Source organism: Tyto alba, unplaced genomic scaffold (assembly GCF_018691265.1).
Source record: "Tyto alba isolate M040663 unplaced genomic scaffold, T.alba_DEE_v4.0 Super-Scaffold_27, whole genome shotgun sequence".
NCBI classification, from domain to species: domain Eukaryota; kingdom Metazoa; phylum Chordata; class Aves; order Strigiformes; family Tytonidae; genus Tyto; species Tyto alba.
This window is the reverse complement of record NW_024881301.1, coordinates 21,014,891-21,034,631: the sequence shown is the minus strand read 5'-3', so window position 1 is coordinate 21,034,631 and position 19,741 is coordinate 21,014,891. Positions and strand designations below refer to the sequence as shown.

Genomic DNA, 19,741 nt, shown 5'->3' with positions numbered 1-19,741 from the left:
CAGATAATATAAAAACAATAAAACTGTTTCCTTCTCATGACATTGCAAATAAAAACATAAACATGTTTTCTCCATTTTAAGATGCAAACTGAGCAGAACGTAACAGAGGAACATATTAGCAGGAAAATACCCTGCCCATACAGTTTGAAATCAGCCCCCATGCTGCAGATTTAAAATGCCCATGTTACAACTCCGTGTAAATTGGTTTGCACTGGAAACCTTAACAAGATCATTAAATATAAAAGCGCTGTTGGATGCTGGGAAAATACTGTGCTGCGCATGTATATGTGATCTCCATAGACATGCATGAATAGACAGCATCAATGCCATCGATTTGAATAAGGAGGTAATATACAGTATTGAGATGACTTTGCTTGTATTTGTAACTGACTTATTTTGGTTTGATACTATTAGAATTGTGGATGTTTCTTTAACTTTTAATTTTTAGTACTTGAGAATACGAAGATGCTAAAGTAACTCATTTGGTGGGTGTGGCCAAATAGGAAAACATTATTGTTAAATTGAAATAAAATGGAGGGCTTTTTTGGTTTGTTTTTTAAAGATTTTTTTGAACCTAAAATGATGCTTATATTCAGAACTAGTGATACTGTTACAGCATGTCAAAATAAGAGCTTTTGACTTTCCAACATACAGCATTCATGACCCTAGGAAAAAAAAGAAATCACATCTGTACTAGTGCAGTTCTTGGCTTTTCTAGGGCTGATCAATAATCACATTGTGTATTCATTCCCCCAGCCCTCCACCCCACGAGGTCAACTTTAACTACTTGTCTTTATATTTCAGAAAAACGACATAGGCTGCCTTATGCATTAATAATACTGGTTTCAGTGTTTCCTTTGGATCTAACTTACTGTTAGCCATCAAAAAATCAGTAACTTTAAAAATTTAAATATTCCATCTCTAATCTTTCAGGAGAGCTTTTCTGGCTTCTTGTGCTGTGTTGAGAGGTCTAGGTAGGAACTGGAATGAGGATGCTGAGTTTTGCTATGGTTTTGCTATTTAAACGGATCCTCTCTTGATTGTATTGTAGCATGTGACAGTGACAATAGGAGGACAACAGTTTCAGGGCCTCCTGTCTGGATAGTAACACAGCTGCTGCAATAAAGTTTTGTTATGGTTGACCAGTCACATTTGGACAGTTATTTCTAATTCAAGTTCTTATTTACATTGTGTTAGAAGATAGTTCGAAGCAAACTGGTAGATGCTTGGATGAAGTTAGTTCATTTTATCCTCCTTGCCTTGAAAGATTAATGTTGCTTTTTTGTTTTGTCCTGCAGCCAGAATAAGTAATGTTGAAAGAACCTTGCCTTTAAAATCAGCTTTTTTTTTTTTTTTTTTTTCTCTGTTGTTTGACTATAATGTAGCGGTCTCCAGCAACTGCTGGAAAAAAAAGGGTTATTGTGGGTAGCTCTGTCCATGTTAGATATCACCACTAGTTTTAAGTCTTGTGATGGCATTTTGTGATTCCTGCATTGTTGTTTTTTTCCATGAAAGTACTAGTAATACTGGTTCCCTTTTATTCATTTCTTCATATTAGAGGGGAAATGTAGTTTGTTCATAATGGATTATTGATTGGTCTGTGAACAGCAGAAGCCCCAAGGCCTTGTCATCAATGGTACTTACTCTCCCAATAGTGAATGCATCACTTCATGCAGCTATTTGCAACCCCAGTCTGTAGAATATAAGCCCGTAATTGTTACTCTTGTGCAGCGCAGTTTTTAGGGAGAGGAACTCTTCATTGTCATTATGGGATTTTCCCCCTCAATTTATTCAAAGAATAGTCCCTTTGTTTTAGTAGCAAGATAAAGCTTGTCCTGGATGTTAATGATATATTTCAATTCATTGCTTAGAATACTACAGTGTAACTAATAAAGTGCATTTCTTTGTCTCCTAGAAGACAAACATGCACAGTATACTAAAACACAAAATACATACTGAGTGGGTGACAGCTCTGTGTTTCTCAACATACCTCCTAGCAGTGCAAAACCAAACTCCCCCCTTTGCTCCTGAACTGCTTCTTGCAGAGCCACAAAAAAATCTGGGTTCCAGAAGTTTTGCTGACTTTGTTTTGAACGAGATCACCTCACTGCAAATGCCTACCTTCAGCTTTTTCAGCATTAGTGTTTTTATCTTTATTTCGGTGTATTCTTTCCTCTGCTAAGGGTGTGGCATTGGTTGAGAAAGCCCTGACTGCTTTCGCAGCCCTGGCTGCTGCTCTGAACCCTGCTGCAAAATGTCATTAGCTCAGGGAGGGAGATAGACGCAAAAACACATGATGTATTTGGAGAAGCTCAAAATAATATCTCAGGGTTTAGACAGCAAAGTTTTTAAATGGGAAGAGCTTCCCCAGCTGCGGGGGGGAGGCTGGTTTAAAATAATTAAACAAAAAAGTATTGCAAAATGCTGCTGAAGGATTTTTATAAAGCCTAAGCGGAAATGGACTAATAGAAATTCCTTGTTTGTTTTTCCAGGAGCTTTTTATTTTTCCTTTCCAGTCCTTGTGTCAGTTTTGGCAGGCTTAAACAAACTTTAGGAGATCTGTTGTCAACATTGCCACTTTTAATAACTGAATACATTTGAAAATTTGACAGTCTTCTACAACTGGTTTGGGATTTTTGGATAGGTTTTTACTGGGTTAGCTTGGATTACTCAGAAAATATATGCAGAGCCATGCTGCTGTTACCTAATGGCAAGTTTAGTCTCTAGGTTGCAAAATGCCAGGATTTTCTGCAAATTCAAGTATGGGTTTACTATTTAAAGATACTCTCACTCTCCTACCCTCTGGTGTAGTTTGAAGGATGCTGTCAGCTCAGGCAGTAAAGGGTCTATAGGCTAATGACATGTTCCGTAAGAGGCATTTCAGTAGAACTAGTGCCTAAATGAGGGTGGCAGGATCGAGCCTTTAATCAGAGAGGTGGACTAATGACCCCCATGGGGCCTGGGTGGACACAAGAAGCCATGGGTCCCTTCACAAAGTGAGGAGGAGGGTGTGCAGGTAGAGCGAGGCCGGTGTGTGTGGAGAACCGTGTCTCTGCAGCCGGGGGAGAAAGGTCTCTGCGGTTCAGTGAGCACCGAGGCTGGCGAGGCAGTTGTCAAACGTTCTCTGTCTTTTGTCCGCTCTTCTCCTGCACTTCGCTCTCTTCTGGCCTCTCTGCTCTGAACAGCAAAGTCCGTTTGGCTCTGGAGCAACCTGAGCCTTCTCCAGTCAGGAGAGGTCAGCTCTCCTGGTTGCCATTCTTTGAAAGATACAACTTTCTGAAATTCGCCCAGTGTTTACATGCTATGTCTTATAATTTCATCATCTAGAATGAATTTCAGTAAGATTTTTTTTTCCACAAGATCATGCCCTCACAGTGTTGGGTTTTTTTGCCTTTTTTTTTTTTGTTTGTTTGTTTGTTTTTAAAGTCCTTGCTTTTGGCAGAGGAACATGGTGGAGTGATTGCAGTGTATATTCAAACCTCTCAGAGATTAGAAGAGCAATACTTCTCCAGGGCATTTAACTTTCAGATGGAACTTGAAATACGCACACCCAGACGGAATGCATTTTGTTTTAAAATATACACTGTGCTGTTTGAATAGGTCTGTGTAGCTTCCCAGATTGTATGTTCTTGTTTAATACTTATTGAAGAGTTTTCCCTTCTTGCCACTACAACCCATGCAATATGATTTTTAGAGTCAGGTTTAATTGAAGAGAAGTTAAAAAAGAATGCATAGTCTTCTGTATGTTGGAACAGGAATAATTTTCTTGTATGTTTTCCTTTCAGTCTGCACTGCATGGGATATTTGTATGCAAGAAATAAATTTGCAATTACTGTTTCAGTGTGGTAGCTCTTCTATTTTTCAATTTTCTTGTGTTGTTTATTTTCTATTTCTTTTTTATTAATTGTTTTCTAAGAAGCACAAAACATCCTTAAGAGGGTCTGTTTCACCCTGCGGGGAGTCCTCACGGCATACCTTGATCCTCTTCCAGAACATGCAGGTGGCACAAAGAGAAGAGTAATAGGTATTTCAGAGTGCTTCTCTTTTATTTAAAGTGCTGTTCCCCTGTATTTCTACACATGCTTCACTTCAAAACTGCGTGAGGGTCTTGCAGAAGTTGCAAGGATGATGCAGCTGTGCACTGGCATACCTGCCGTGCTGCTGGCCAGGATGGGCTACCACGGCCTCGCTGGGGAAGCCACGGCTGATGCTGGGAAAGGCGCCAGCGCTCTGTGGTGAGAGCAGGTCACTTTGGCCAAATGAATTCTTTCTCAGGCTGAGAACTTTGTCCAAGTTAGTTTTTAAAACCAGAGAAGTTCTGATGCCTAAATGTTTGAAGTAGAGTTGATTCTGACAAATACTTGGTTTAAGCTTGCAAGAAAGCTTGTTTTCCCTTTGAGGGGGTGGAGAAAGAATAAAAAGTTTATTTTTATTTGTTCCCATGTGGGTCAAGGCAAAAACTTCTCTGTGAGGCAGTAGGTGCAGGAACAAGCCTTATAACTAAAATATTTGGCTGAAGAAAGACATTTCTTGGCATGCCACTCCTCCTGTTTTTGGGTCTTTGTTCATGTTTCTCTTCCACCTTGCTTTAGATACCAAACCTGCATGTAAACAGTGATGATGTTGAGTGCCTCGGTGTATTTTAAAGGGATTGAAAATCCCTCCTGGACACTGGCCAGCAGCTTCTTACATGAACTGTTGATCCTTAGTCCAACAAAATGAGGTGAATCTAGTTCATATGCCCCTTACAACAGACTATCAAGCACCCCTTAAGGTGTTGTATGGCATTTGGCATGGGCTGCAATGCTGTTAAAACACACAAAATATTTTTAAAACCCACATGTTAATTTACAGTGTACATTCACTTGCATTTCCTTATGGCTTACCTCTGTGGTAGTAAGGATCTCTGTGCTGTGACAGTCTGGGAGAAATCTGCAGGCTTGGTGTGGCGATTCTGTGTGACAAGCCAGTGCTAAGGAACTGCAGGGTGAACTTGAACCAGGGTGATGAAAGGTTACCGGTTACCACCTGAAATTAGAGAGCTGAAATATTTTTTGTAGCCTTAAGGTAGCTGGAGGTGGCCGCATTCCATGTGTGCTGAACGAGAACTGTTTCAGATTACTTGCAAATGCATAATTATTCCAAAATACAAATACTTTTATCATCACAGTCAGCCAGAAAGAAACAAACATAGCTATGGCAAAATTGTACTCACAGTGGAAGAGTAATCAGTGCAGTTTAATTTACCAGTTGAGGTCTTCCATCCCTTGTGCCATCTTAGATGTTGAAATAATTGTTTAATAATTAATACTAATGTAGAAATTATTAAGCCAAAATGTTATCTTCTATTTGTATGATTCTTCAGAAGTGTTGTTTTCCTCATTTTGTATGTTCAGTCTTCTGAATTGATGATTTTTTCAAAGTTGTAATTTTTATTTTATTTTTGCTGCTTCTTTCTGATGAACACATTTCTTTGCTGTTCTGCAAAGAGCCTCTCTAAAAGAATTGCTTTTAAGTGGCACACAAATGACGTGAGGAGGGAGTTGTAAGCTTTGTATACGTTTATGTCAGTTGATTTACCAAAGCCTAAGGGAGACCTCCACACACCATGTAAAGCAAACTGAGGTTGGGTGAACACACTTTTCGCTGTCTGAAATTTCTGTCTGTGGAAGATCAGACGTGAAATTTTGTGAGTCTTAAATGTGTATGAATTCAGATAATTCAAATCTTGGAATACTTGTTTCAACTTTTAAGGTTATAAATTGCAGTGCATTGGCTAAGCTAAAGTAATAAAGATGAAACAATTTTCTCAGAGTATTTCAGTGCAGATGATAACACTTCCATTAAGTATTTTAGACTAATAAAATAATTTGATAATATTTTAACTCTGACTTTTTCCCTCCTCAGGCCTGATTTAATATAGGGCTAGGGGGATCTCCTGTGAGTGGCTGTTATCTCTTATAAGTAATGCTTTCTTCATATCCTCATTTTCATAACTAAGTTTCATTAATGAAAATGCTATATATAATTAAAGTGAAATATGTCAAGACTAAGCACAGGGAAGCTGTGGCCAAGTAAACAAAGGGGACTCTGAAGCTATGAATTTATATGTGCCTGAGCTGCTGTATACAGCATTCTTGTCTAAGTTTGGCTCTTAAAACCCTTTTGAACTTTCAGACAGGAAACACTGTAGAAAGTTGAGTTAAAATGGGGCCTACATTAAAAAAAAAAAAAAAAAGTCGCTAGTTTAGAAGTCAGCCTGTCATTCTCACTAGTGTAAACTGTAGAAAATGCAGAATGTACAGAACATTGTATAAAATATCTGGAAAAATCTGTCCCCAAAGCCTGCTATCTTTTTTTCTACAATGGTGAGGAATAGTTCAGAAGCAGCTGTTGCTTCTTCAAATATACCATCATGTTAAATGCAAGAAACTACCGTGTTATTTCTTTTTATGATTTAATGAATTTTAGATTATGTCTTTGATTGTAAGACAATATTAGTTCTTACTTGACAGATTTATATTACTGGTCAAATAAATAAAATGTTACTGTGAATTGTTTCATCCATCAATATGTGGTGTAAACTGCATTTGTATTTGCAGTTTGGCGTGTTCATACCTTCTGGTACAGCCACAAGTTCCAGTGGCTGCCATCCTTTATATACCCAGGGAGTTTCTTCTGAGGCTGCCCCTCAATTTGGTTTTAAATGGCTGATTTCAGAGATTAATTTAGATATTCTTGATTGTAAGCTTCCTGCTTATATGGATTGCTGTGATTTTTTCTTTATTTTTTTTTTTAAGTCATAAAATATTAGTCATAATATAAAAATGCTTCATTCAAGAAATAAAATTGCATTTGTGACGTGTCTCTTAGATATTACTGTCAACTCTCTGGGGAAAAGGTAGTTTGGGTAGATGCTGTTGATAACTTAACATTCTGAACGTATACTAGATATGCAGAAAATCAAACCCAGAAATTAATAGTCTTGTAGACAGTAAGAAGGCTAGATGAACATAAACATAATGAAGTTATTTTGTAGTGTGTAACTGAGATGAGCATTGCATCAGTTTTACCTTGTTTTTTTTTTAGGCTCATGCTGGTGATGTAGTTAGACTATTTACTTATTTACATACCGAAGAGACTCAGAGGTGAATACAATGAGAAACCTTAAGATCTGTAACTGTAGATCTGTAGCTCTTTATTTGAGCCATAGATGTCAAGTGATGGATGTGTGAATATATATGTAGTCTTGTTATTGCTCTGCATATTTTTAGCTACATTTTAAGAAGCTGATGCTTTCTTAATGTAGTAGTAGATTGGTTGTCTTTATTAGATGATACATTATTCTTTGATCTTAGTCATGTGGTATTTGTAGTACCTAATGAGGGTAGGAAGGCGGGAAGATTTTTGTTTTACAGTGTGGTAGTTGGAAAAGAAGCAATCTGTGGAGATCTTAACCATGGGGTTTTGCCATATACAAGGTGGAGAATTGCTGGTGTGTTGCATCCTGCATTGCTGAGGCAGATATTGACCATTGCATTTAATCATGACACTACATAAAAGCTTTTAAACTTCTATTAATCTGTTTTGTTAATCAAAGTTGTTCCTTGTTTTGTTTGCTTGTTTGTTTCTGGTTAAGATTTTTTTTAATTGAAGTGGGTGGTGGTGTGGTTTCCTGTATGTCTTGTTGACATAAAATGACTCACTTTTAAGATCATTTGATACCTATGCACATTATCAGTTTACTTTGTTAGATTGAGACTAAATAGTACAGTTTGAGGAAATAATGTCTAGCTTTCCTGAATGCTTTGTCAGGCTCTGGATTCTCATGTTTTCTCTCTAATCAAAGTACTGAGTGTCCTCAGCCTCTGTGCCTGCTCTGTGCATGCCACATCAAGCACAGCAGAGCTGTCTGAGACGCAAAGTAATGCAGTTGCCAGCAGGAATATGATACTTGCTAAAGTCCTAGGAAAGCCTTTTATCTTTGGAAAGTAGGTATTTTACATGAAATTACACATGATGGTAAAGCCACAGATTTAAAGTGTAATAACCCCCTCAAGAAATGTTTTCCTCATTTAAGGTGTATTTTTAGCCACTTCTGTCTGGTTTTAAAATAAACAATATTTTTAAAGTTTGCACTTTTTAAAAGACATTGTGATGTCAGTGTATGGAAATGAATGTTTTATCTTTTTTGGATTTTACTTGTTTATTAATGATGCTTACCAGTGAAACTAGAATATCAGCAAAAGGAGAAGCTGCTGCTTTTTGGTGCAATAAATTGTACTATAGTATGCTTCTGAATGCGGGGTGAGTGATGGAAGCTGTTGAATTAGAAATATGAATAGGTTTATATACATTTAAGAATCTACTTACACAATCCCCGTACATCTGTGTGATTTTGTTCTTGTTTCAGGTGATCTATGCCATCTGCTTACAGAGCACACGGACATAAATCGGCGCTTCGGGCTCTCTCAAGCAGCTGAAAGCAGAAACGCTACCCCGAGAATGAAGCAGTAAAACATCTCTCTGCAGAACCGTATGATTGAAAACGTGGTCCAGCCCTCCTCTGCTGCCAGCCATGCTTTTGTCCTCCTGCCCCACTCACCCGATGTTGCAGTAATACAGATGGATTGTAGTAGAGTGGCAGAAATGGAATTACGGAGGTCTTCCAGCCCAGGCAAGCTAGGCAAGAATGACATGGATGCTGACAAGACCATGTGCCACAGCTGCTGCATCTGCGGTAAAAGTTTCCCTTTTCAGAGCTCCTTGTCGCAGCACATGAGGAAGCACACAGGCGAGAAGCCCTACAAATGCCCTTACTGTGATCACAGAGCTTCCCAAAAGGGCAACCTGAAGATCCACATCCGTAGTCACAGAACAGGCACTTTAAGTCAGGGGCACGAGGCGGAGATGGGAGAGGCGCAGCTGGGGGAGACGGGCGTTTCGGAGGGCCTCGGCGGGTGCACCAGCCCAACTAAAAGTACATCTGCCTGCAACAAGATCTTGAATGGTACCGCTCAGATAGATAGCAGCAAGATCTTGTTGAGAAGCAGTAAGAAGGAGGTCACGGAGGTGGCGCCAGCTGAGGAGGATGGCAAGCTGACCTCTTACCAGTGCACCTTCTGCAAAAACAAATTTGAAAGGAAGAAGGACCTGGAGCAGCACCTGCACCAGGTCCACAAACCGTTCAAGTGCAGGTTGTGTAGCTACATGACCCTGAGGGAGGAGACCCTGTTAAACCACATAGAGAAGGATCATATAACAGCTCAGGTCCCAAATGGGGAGGCCTATACTGAGAACTGCAAGAGCGAGCTGAGTGCGGGCGAGTTTCCATGCGAAGTCTGTGGTCAGGCCTTTAGTCAAACCTGGTTCCTGAAAGCTCACATGAAAAAGCACAGGGGGTCATTTGATCATGGGTGCCACATTTGTGGAAGGAGATTTAAAGAGCCCTGGTTTCTCAAAAACCACATGAAGTCGCACGGCCCCAAGACTGGGAGCAAAAACAAACCAAAAAATGATTTGGAGCTCATAGCTACCATCAATGACGTGATACAGGAGGAGACGATTGTGACGGGCCTGTCTCTGTACGAAGTTTGCACCAAGTGTGGAAATCTGTTTACAAATATGGACAGCCTGAAAGCGCATAACGCTGTTCACTACCGGGTGCAGCGGGGCAGTGGTGGGGATAAAGCTGAGGGCTTAATTGATGGGAGCCTCAGCTCCTCGGTAACGAAGCAGTTTTTCTTGCAGTGTCTCAATCTAAGGCCATCTGTAGGGCTGGATATAGTTACAAGAGGACAGCCTGGGAAAAGAGTAGCCGAGCTGGATCCGGTCAGTAGCTACCAAGCTTGGCAGCTGGCCACCAAAGGAAAAGTAGTAGAGCCCTCAGAGTATGTGAAGTATGTGGGATGGGACGAGGCCCTGGCGGATGCAGACGTGACTTATGACAAGGATAAGAGAGAGTATATCCTCGTCAACCAGGAGAAGCGCAAGCGAGACCAGGACTCGCCCAGCTCTTCCAGCAACCCCAAGAAGAAGAGCTGCACCAGTGGGCGCCCAGAGAAAACCAGCAGCGCCCTGCCCGGGGAGAGCTGCCTGCTCACCCAGGGGGACCTGGACTACCGCCCTGCCTCGCGGCAGAGCCGACGGGCCGCCCAGAACAAGTCCACCGAGTGCTTTGAGTGCGGGAAGATCTTCCGCACCTACCACCAAATGGTGCTGCACTCCCGGGTGCACCGCAAGGAGCGGAGGAGCTGTGGCGAGGGCGGGACGGCCGCCCAGCCCGACCGCTACGGCTCCAGCAGCGAGGAAGGGGACTCGGGGTCCGTCAGCGGGCCCAGCACCCCCGGCTCCGCGTCCGCCCCAGAGGACTCGGCCACCTCTGGCCTGGGGGAGGAGGGGGCCGAGGAGAGCTCGGAGGAGGGAGCAGCCAACCCCTCGCTAGGTAAGATCTCTCCCAGCCTTGCCCTGCCCGCTGTCGCCGGGCCCCGCATCCCCTGGCGCGGGACACGGCGATGAGCAGAGGGAGAGACGTGTGGAAGCACGTGGGGAGGTTTAAAGGCAGTGCGGATGGGGTCCCCCCCCTGCCTCCCGAGTGCTGCTGCTTGTCTCGGCGTGGCGACGCGTTGTTTCTGGCACAGGTAATAAAAGTAACATCAGGGGATGTCCTCGTAAGGTGCAGGTATTTCAGTGAAGGACACCAGGAGAAGTGTCTGAATTGTCTGTAGCAACGCTGTAGCGGAGGTAGTGTCTTCCCTGGACATCTCGGGGGGTGCTTTTCCCCGCTGTATGGGTGTCCTGTGCACTCTTCTGCCTGTAGCGTGCGGGTGTAGCAGGAGCGCAGCCTGTGTGGTGTAGCCCTGAAGCTTGTAAAGTTGTTATCGCCAGTGAGAGAGGTGTCTCCCTACTCTTCTCTGCTTCGCTTCCCAGATTGTGTTTGTAACTACAGTAATTAATCTCTCTGGATTAAAGCAGTCTTTTGAGCCCAACAGTACTAAATGGAACAAATTATTCTCCAAATAGCAGCAAAGTAAATATTTAAAAGAACGCCATTAAGCACTTTTGTATCCTTTTTTAATATTTTATTTTTGTTGTTCATTCTTTGTTTATAATATCCTTTTAGAAATGTGAGACTGACCATTCTTTCTTTACTAGCCTTGTGCTGTTTCTTTGTTTGCTTTCTTTTTGGTGAACAGTAACATTTTCATCTCGTTTTCATTCTTTTCGTTTTGAAGAACATAGTTATCTGTAGAGTTAAACTCATTTTGAAGACCATCACTGATGAAGTAATCTGCACCATTGTGGAAGAGGGTGGGTTTATTCAATTAGCTGTGTTCTTTCAGGATTTTATATAATGCTGTGCTTTCTCCTGGTTGCAGACCCCACAGCAGCAAAGCAACATTTTCCAGAATTGTGTATTAATAGTTACATGTTTTTCATAAACTTTTGAAGCAATATTGGATTTTTTTTTTTTGTCATTAAGCTTCTTTCGTGAAAGTCCCATTGCTTTAGAACAACTGAAATTAGGGCCAACACTGCTTGGCAATATAACTTTCAAAATGTAAGGCATAGAGGGAGGAGAGCTCCAAAGGATTGAAATTATAAAAAATTAAACCCATCTGTCTTTAAACATAGAAGAACAGTCCTAAACTTGATTTTGCTACAACTTGGATCAAGTCCCCAGTGGACAAATTGGGTGCACACTAGAACAGAAATGTAAATTAAACCAAGAACTCCACTTCTTTATTATTCTTTCTTGCCCTTTCCATAAACCACCACTCCAAAAAATCCTAGCTACAAGCTGACTTAAATATTTTCACCATGATTACTTGCCCATTTAAAAAAATCAAAATTGGACTTTCCCATCTGCTTGTGGATTTTGGACACTTAAAGTTCCTTATGGGAGCATACATACTAATTTTATGTGAAAATCCATCAGCTGCTGCCTGAAACACCTCAGTACACTTGAGACAAGATGCAGTGATAAAACTGCAGCTTTGTCTGGAGTTAAATAGGACTGCCATGTTTTACCAGTGCAATGTACAGTGCCCTTATGGAAACTGCTGTGATGGAAAGCCATCTCTCTGAAGACTGGCTGAAAACACGGAAACACTTTTTCACATGATGTTCAAACAGGAAAGTTGTTCTTATGCGCTCTCCTTATTGAGCACTTCATTTCTAACAAGAAGAGCTGTCTCATCTCTTTGCCTGTCCTTGCCTCAACTCAAGCTCTGAGCCCCTGTTGTAGGAGTGCAAGGTGAGAGTTAAAGTCAAACAGCAGTTTCTCTCACAGGAATTAAAGTGACTGGCCTCATGTCACTAGCCAACACCTGGAAACTCATTTCTTTGGGTGCCGAATTGGTCCATATCTTCTTTGACTGTAAAGAAGCAGCAAACTGATGGGCATAAACAAAGGCGCGTCTTGTAAAAGGGATATTTGTATTGATGGGGCAGGAGGGGGGTTGCTGCATTTTATATTTGCTAACATCGCAGCTGAAGACCTAATCAGTTAGTTGGCTACTAAGAAACCTTTTAATCTTATGACCAAGGGAAATGTTACCCCTGGCTCTTAATAGAGTGTATTTAAATAAAATCACTATGTCATTGAAGTGAAAATATTTTACAAGTGGCAAAGATTTTTTTCTGAATTCAGTATAAAGGTGTGGGGGTTTGGGGTTTTTGTGTTGTTTTTTTTTTTTTTTTTTTTGTTTGTTTGTTTTGGTTTGTTTTTTTTTTTAGGGAGTTTTCATAGATCAATGTTCAAGACTAAGTTTCTCAACTTTCTGTCTTTGGTATGCAGGTTTACTGACACTACCCCCATATTGTTTTCTAAGGGACTGGGGTCCATCTGTCCAGCAGGCTGTAGGATTGGTTTTACTCTTCTGCAGATTGCTGCTTTAACTTGAGAGGCTTTCTTTCCCTCCTCTACAAACAGAAATTTAAGATGTACAGAATATAGGCCAAATTCCACTCTAGTGTACACTCCTGCTAAAGTCAGGTGTTCTGATGTGGCCTTGAAGCACATTTTGTCCTAGAAGTGCTGTGGTTTGCTATCCTCTGCTGCAGCGTTTTGTAGTTATTCTTGCTGGTGAAGCTTTTCTGCTGAGAGCCACGCTCCAGTCCCCTGGACAGCATCCCTCCCCAGGGGGGGCAGATAAGCAGTGTGCTCAGTTCCTGTTCCTGACCTGCCTTCTACAGTATTATTTTTACTCAGGCTGTGGTCAGGAAAATCTTCTGCTACTCATAGGTTTATTTTATATAGTATCTGTATTTTTTATTACGATCATATCTTTACTTTTTTTTCCCCCTTTGATACATTACTGTGTTATCCAGAGGCAGAAAAGGGCCTTGAATGTTGTGGCTTTGACTCAGTTGAAAGTACTTCTTTGTGTGTTTAATTCTGAATAATCTGAGTAGTCCTGTCGACACACAGTGTCTTGCAGCAGGGAAGCTGGCACTGCACCTCCGTGGTCACTTAGGGCCAACAGATGTTGGGGCTGAGGGTGTCAGGGGCTGGGAAGTACTGATAGGGAGTACCCTTACTGGGAGAAGAGCACCGTGCATGTGAAATGGGGTCGAGAGCCTCCAGGGTAGGCACTTCTTTGCTCTTAACCTATCAGTAATTTGTCTCTGCTCTCTACATAGCATAACATAATGATTTCTCAGGCACAGGGGTAGTGTTTGCAAACCCATTTTTTCAGCTGCTAGGGTGTAAGCTAGCTGGTTACAAAGTTTTCCATCTTGTTGGAAGGAGAGTAAGAATTAGTTTTCTAGAGTTACACACACTTGTCATACAGAGATATATGTATGAGGTATATGTGCTCTGTGCGACAGCCATGTGGGAGGAGGTGGCCTAGAGCACATTTGCTCCGGTAAGAGCAGACTGAGTATTTTTGATATCTTCCTGCCCCAGATGAGTCTTCGCTTTTATTTGGCACTCAGGCCACTAGCAGACTGTACCTGAATTTCCACTGAGTTGCATACAAAGCTGTTTGAACCGCTTATGAGTTGTTGCTCAGCACTTCCCCAACCTGAGGATTTTTTTTCTTTTTTTTTAAATTTTAATTTCTAACTACCAAAAAAAAAACCACAAAAGAAGAAAAAAAAACAACAAAAAACAAAACAAAACCCTGAGCTATAACTGAGAGAGGAGAGGGGGATTATTACACGTGTTGATAAAAGTGGAAGAGAAAATACTCCTATTATTTTCATCTTCCAGTTCCTCAACTAAAATGTAGTTTTAGATATGCCAAAGAAATAATTCAGTCTGCATGCCTTCAGTGGCTAGTATTTTTTAAGGCTCAGTCTGGGCTCCCTCATTGTCATGGTATGTTTAGCAGTGACATTAGTTGGTTACATTAGGTGCTATGAACTGTTTCAGTCCTGAAATGAAGAAGGTATCATTTTTAGGCTTTGACTGCTGCTGGCAGGTAGAAGATGAAGAAAAGAAGTGAAAACAGTTTCAATACCACTTGGAGCTCAACAAACACGTAGTAAAAGCATAGGCTTGCGATACCCCAGTCAGTAAGGGAGCGCCATAAAGGTACTTCTTTTTGCATGTAAGCTCCAGACTGAGCAGGAAATAAATGTTAAAAGTAATTGGGGTGGGGAGGGAGGAAGAAAAGAAAAAGGAATGTTATATAGGAATAAAGGAGAGGAATGCTGCTTCTAGCCTGACCTTGTCAGGGAAGGATGGCAGGGAAAGGAAGGGGTGTTGCACCTCAGAACGCTGCTTCCATTGAAAACCATCCTGTCCGTTTTGTTTCCTTTATCTCCTTCCTCTTCTCTCCCTTTTCTTTTTCTTTTTTCCTTCAGTAAGACTCCTCCGGATTTTTTTAAATGCTTTAAGGAGAGACTGATTCACTGTTACTCACACACTGTTTTTATTATGCTGGCTAATGCAGGAAGGGGCTGATTGAGGGTGAGAATTGTTGCGCTAGGCTCTGTACAAACACAGCTTTAGGCCCAAGGACCTCGTAGTCTGACTAGGTGAAGTGGACAGAAGTTGCTAGACTGCACAGAATATTAACGAAACCCCAAACAAGAAAAAAAAGCGGTGCTTGGGTGCATTTGTTTTGTGTTGGGAATTACCGGTGGTATGGCGGGACTTAATCAGGAGAAGATGAGCACCGTGAAGGGAGATGAGATGGGAGTAGAGTGCAGGGAGGAGAGAAAGGGGAATGGGCAGGGAGGAGCAGGACCTTGGTGAAGAGAGCTGTGCTGAGTGATGAGGTTTCAAAGAGCAGGGGCAAGCTGAAAAGAGGTGTAGGATGGTGTAGGGCTTCAAACCTGCAAGGGACTGCCAGGTTGCTGAGTGTCTTGCACTGAAGCCAGGAGGGCTCGTGATGCCCTGCACTTGGAGTTGAGTAACTCCAGGAGGATTTCCATATGAAAACCAGAAGGTCCAGAGTAGTCACACAAATGGGAGAGAGCAGCCAAAGCTCGCCTCGTCCACACCTGCCAGTGGACCCACTGGCTTGTTGTTGTTATCGATCTGCTAAAAAGTAGCTTAAGCAAAAGAACAAAAACCCACCAAAACACAAACAACAAAAATAACAAAATAGCAGCAGCAGTGCCTGGTTGTGGAGCTTTTTGTTTGTGTTTGTCATATTTTAAAAACTCTTAGCAATCCATGACCAGGCACTGGTATGGTATCTTTATTAGTAAATTGAAGAAGAGACAGCTGCCTGTGAACTAGTTACAGGTTATACAAACTGGGGGATGTAACACATACAGTTTATCCCAGGCATTTGTAAGAAAATCCTATATGTAAATTGGAATGCTTGAATAGAAACATAACATTAGTAAGTTTTGTGAAAGAAGAATAATAGGAGACATTTATGAAGCATAAATTTGGACTTTGTTTTTTCTCAGTTATAAATTGTAATAAATCCAAGAGCTGGAACTTTAACAAAAAGCCTCATTTCATCAGGTTTTTTATTTAAAATAAATAAAAAATAATAATTGTCCAGAGTTGCTTTAATTTTCCAGTAAAATGGTGAGGCTGTAATTTGGGGGAGGAGAGAAACAGTAAGAATAAAACAGCTAAGCAAGTGAAGATAGAAAAATAAAAATGTATAGAAACTCCAGAGAAGAGAGAAAAATAGTCGTAGTAAATGTTTTCTGTTTCCAAAGTGACTGCATGAAACACAGCTGCCAGTATCCAGTACCAGGACTTCATTGTTCTGCTAATATGAAAAAACGTTCCTCTGTGTGCAAGAGAAGTCCTTGCCACTATTTAAAAATCAAACATTTTTACTATGTATCTTAATGAAATAATTACACTTCAGATACTTCTTACGCCAGACTCTAAATGACTGTAAATTCTGTGGCATCATGCCACTGAAGGCAGTGCTGTTGGGGCATTTGACACCAAATCAAGATCTTGTTCTTTATGTACAGTCCTAAGTATGTTGAAGTTATTTAGCATATTTATTTTGCAGAATAAGCATGCAACAGGTTGGAGAATGTCTCAGTGCTGGATGATTGGTAACTACTGCCCCAGACTTCCAAGAAATTAGGTAGTTTCAAGTAAGAACAGTGTCTTGGGGCTTCTGTGAGATCCCTACCATGAAGATAAAAATGTTACACTCTGATTACACACTTCACCAGTGAATTTTGGTATTGCCAGGGAGTGATTGTTGGAATATAAAACCCCTTCCACTTGGCAACCGAAACTAATTATTTTGGTTGTTCATGCCAGTGGGACTAATGCCAGGACTTTCAAATACAGCAAGTTGATGATTCAGATCATAGGGGAAGTTGGGCAGAGGTAAGGACCCTGTGCTTGCAGAAGTTAGATCCATTAGGCATTGTCTGGGACTTCTCAGAGTTCAGACTGTTTCTTAAAGCAAATTCAGTGAATCAGGACTAGATCAGTTGCCTAGTTTGAATGCATCTAATAATACCATTCAGAAATTTCTTTTATCCTTGCTGTAATGCACATAGTCCAATCCTGATGTGTGTAGCAAAGCCACATGCCATATGGTATTTTCTCATGATCTGAAGTTTCTATACGAAGCACTGCAGGTTGAAGCATCATTTTTGACCAGTACAGGCCTATGTATATATCTACAAGCAGCACTTTGTTACCTCTCCCCTCCCCTTTGGAAACTTGTATGCTCCTCAGGACTGCAGAGGATATCTCCTGTGTGTGAGTATATATATTCCTGTGGTGCTGACATCAACAATGGATTTTTGCTTTCATTTATCTTTAACTGGGAGTTGACATGAATAGGAAGAAGAACTGAGGGAACAGAACAAACCAGAAATTATGCTAATCATCCCAAGGAAATGGATAACAAAAATTCTGGCAGCCAGAATCACTGAAGTGTGTATTGAAGGGAGAGGAAGAGGGAAGAGCCATAGAACATCTAGAGGTGTGGTTAAAACCTCCCTTGGCAAGTGTGCCTCACATGTGTGAAGTTCCTGGCCCTTCTGTATTTTTGGTTGATGGTGTGAGCTGTGCTTCAAGAAGCTCATGCAAAAATTGTTGGCCTAAAACAGGGCAGCAATGATTTTGGATAATGCGATCTGTACCCTTTTATGCTATACATTACCCTGACGTCATACCAACTAAGGAACATTTAATGATTGCCCTGTAGGCATCTTGGGTAATTTCCACTGTGTTCCTGATTACCACGCTCTGCATTACTGTCCTGTTTTAGTCAGTCTCATATAATGTGGGTGGCCAGCACGAATGTTAAACAGTAATTCAAGTTCCTCTCGCAAAGAGGCAGGATGATGAGGAACAGATAACACACAATCAGCTCAAGTCAGAACTAAGACTTGCTGGCTGTGAACTTGAGATACTTCAGTAGATGGAATGACTTCTCATGGCAGAGATTGCCTTTGTTGCTGCTCAGAGAGAGCTTCTTTTGTAGCATTTTGAAGTAGTTAATGCAACTGTTGCACTGCTTCTATTCCTTGCAAACGTGTCAGTGGGGGTTTTGTTTAAGTACTGAAGAATTTTGTGCAGGGTATTTTGATAGAGCATGTCAGAGATACTTCTTCTGTGTTTAGTTTTACTTGTTAGTGTTCCTTTTTTGCAGGTTACCATACACAATAACATGAGACAATTAGAAGTATTGTTTAGACAGTTTACTATAGCTATAGGTCTGTGATATGAGCAACCCAAGCATAGCTCAGCTTGGAAGAAAAATTGTATCAAGATGCTAAGGGAGAGATAGGTTTACCCAGCCTTTATTTTATCTGTTAGAAAGCAAGGAAGTGAGTGTGGTTTCTTAAAGGTAGGTGATCGTAGGATAAGCTTTGCCCTGAAGCTTATGTAAGATGCCCAGAGCAAGATTAGTTCTTCATACTCCTTCCGCAGCTTTTGGAAATGTTGTCACAAGAGCTGCTTCTTAGGATTGTTTGTGTCAATGTTTAGTCCTTCCTGAATTGCGAGCCTCATGCTCATGCTTACCAAATGCTAGCATTTAAATAAAGTATTTCCAAGGGTGTGGAAAGCTATTAGCCATCTAAGTTTCAGACTGTGCATTTAAAAGTACCCTTTTATGTTTAAGATGGTTGCACAGGGGTCCCAGTTTTCATAGTAGGCTTTTTCTTCAGTAACTATTATAAAGATCTTCATGTAGATATGCACTTGGGAATGCAGCTGCGCAGTAACTCAGCTTTCTCAAAACCATCACTTCTCGACACCTGCCCTGGCCCTGCTACCCTGTAAAAGCCAGTTTAGCAATTCTGGTATTTTTTAGTACTGGATGTTTCTATTGCATCAAGCTATAGCATGTGAAATACTGCTTCGTGATATCTGTAGTCGTAAAATCACATTGTGTAGTAGTTTTATTTTCTAGCAGTTTCTAGTTAGTGAGGACTCCCTCCCCCCCACCCCCTCACCCCACCCCCCAGCTAGTAGAACAAGATTCAGGTAATGAAAATTGCAGTGGTTTTGTTTTTAATCTGATTTCCAAATATTTCAGTAGCGCTGTGGCTATGTTTAGTGGGATTCTACTGATTTGTAAATGACTGCTAACAAGAGACTTGTATAGATGTCTCTGACGTTAAATCTTTTTGCTGCTCTTACCATTATAGTTCACAGTTTGCCCTTCATCCATCTTAAACTGAGAGTCAGATTTTCTTTGTTAACGCACTAGATTTGGCATTAGATGCTGTCGGTGGAAATGGTGGGCTGAAACCTGGGGAGTCCCAGGGCTGCACAGGGTCTAAAAGTAACATGCGGTTTGGCCTAGTGTTCATAGATAATTTGTTTTCTGCAGGTGCATTTTACAAATACAAGTTTTACTAGGTCTCACTTGACTTCACTTTATTACTCTTTAAACCAGTAGTCTCATGCAAGTGCTGGACTGCTTTAACTTGAATGGGCTGGACTGTGGTGCCAGTCATATCAATAAAAGTCAAGAGCGACTTACCTGCAGTCGAGGGAACCCTTTACAGTGGGGAGCATCAATAACTTTTTTTAGTTCTCAGGGGTTTTTTTGATTGCCTACAGGACTTATCAGCAACAAACCTGGATTTTTAGAGAGTTGAAAAGCATATAGTGAATTTTTCATTATAATTTTCAGTGCCCTAGTCCTTGAGTGAGACTTTTGGATCCTTGTTGCACTTGATGTGTGACTGCTACTGTGCCGTATTTTGTGCCCAATTTCTAGACATTATTTTCAATGCCTGAAATGGGTTTGTGAATGTGTAGGGAACTTACTTTCATGGTGAATTTGTTCTCCTTGTTTATAGACAGCATGGGTTTGAACTGTCAAATTGC

At 41.1% G+C, this 19,741-nt stretch overlaps 1 protein-coding gene across 3 annotated transcripts in view; it reads left to right on the top strand.

Annotated features, from left to right (window-relative positions):
- The window catches only part of ZNF516 (zinc finger protein 516), a 104,445-nt gene that overhangs the window by 34,793 nt on the left and 49,911 nt on the right, over positions 1 to 19,741 (top strand). For all 3 annotated transcript variants that reach the window (XM_042797945.1, XM_042797946.1, XM_042797947.1), the window contains exon 2: positions 8,414 to 10,444. In XM_042797945.1, the coding sequence (XP_042653879.1) occupies positions 8,539 to 10,444 (1,906 nt within the window). In that variant the 5' untranslated portion in view covers positions 8,414 to 8,538. The remainder of the gene's footprint in view (positions 1 to 8,413; positions 10,445 to 19,741) is intronic.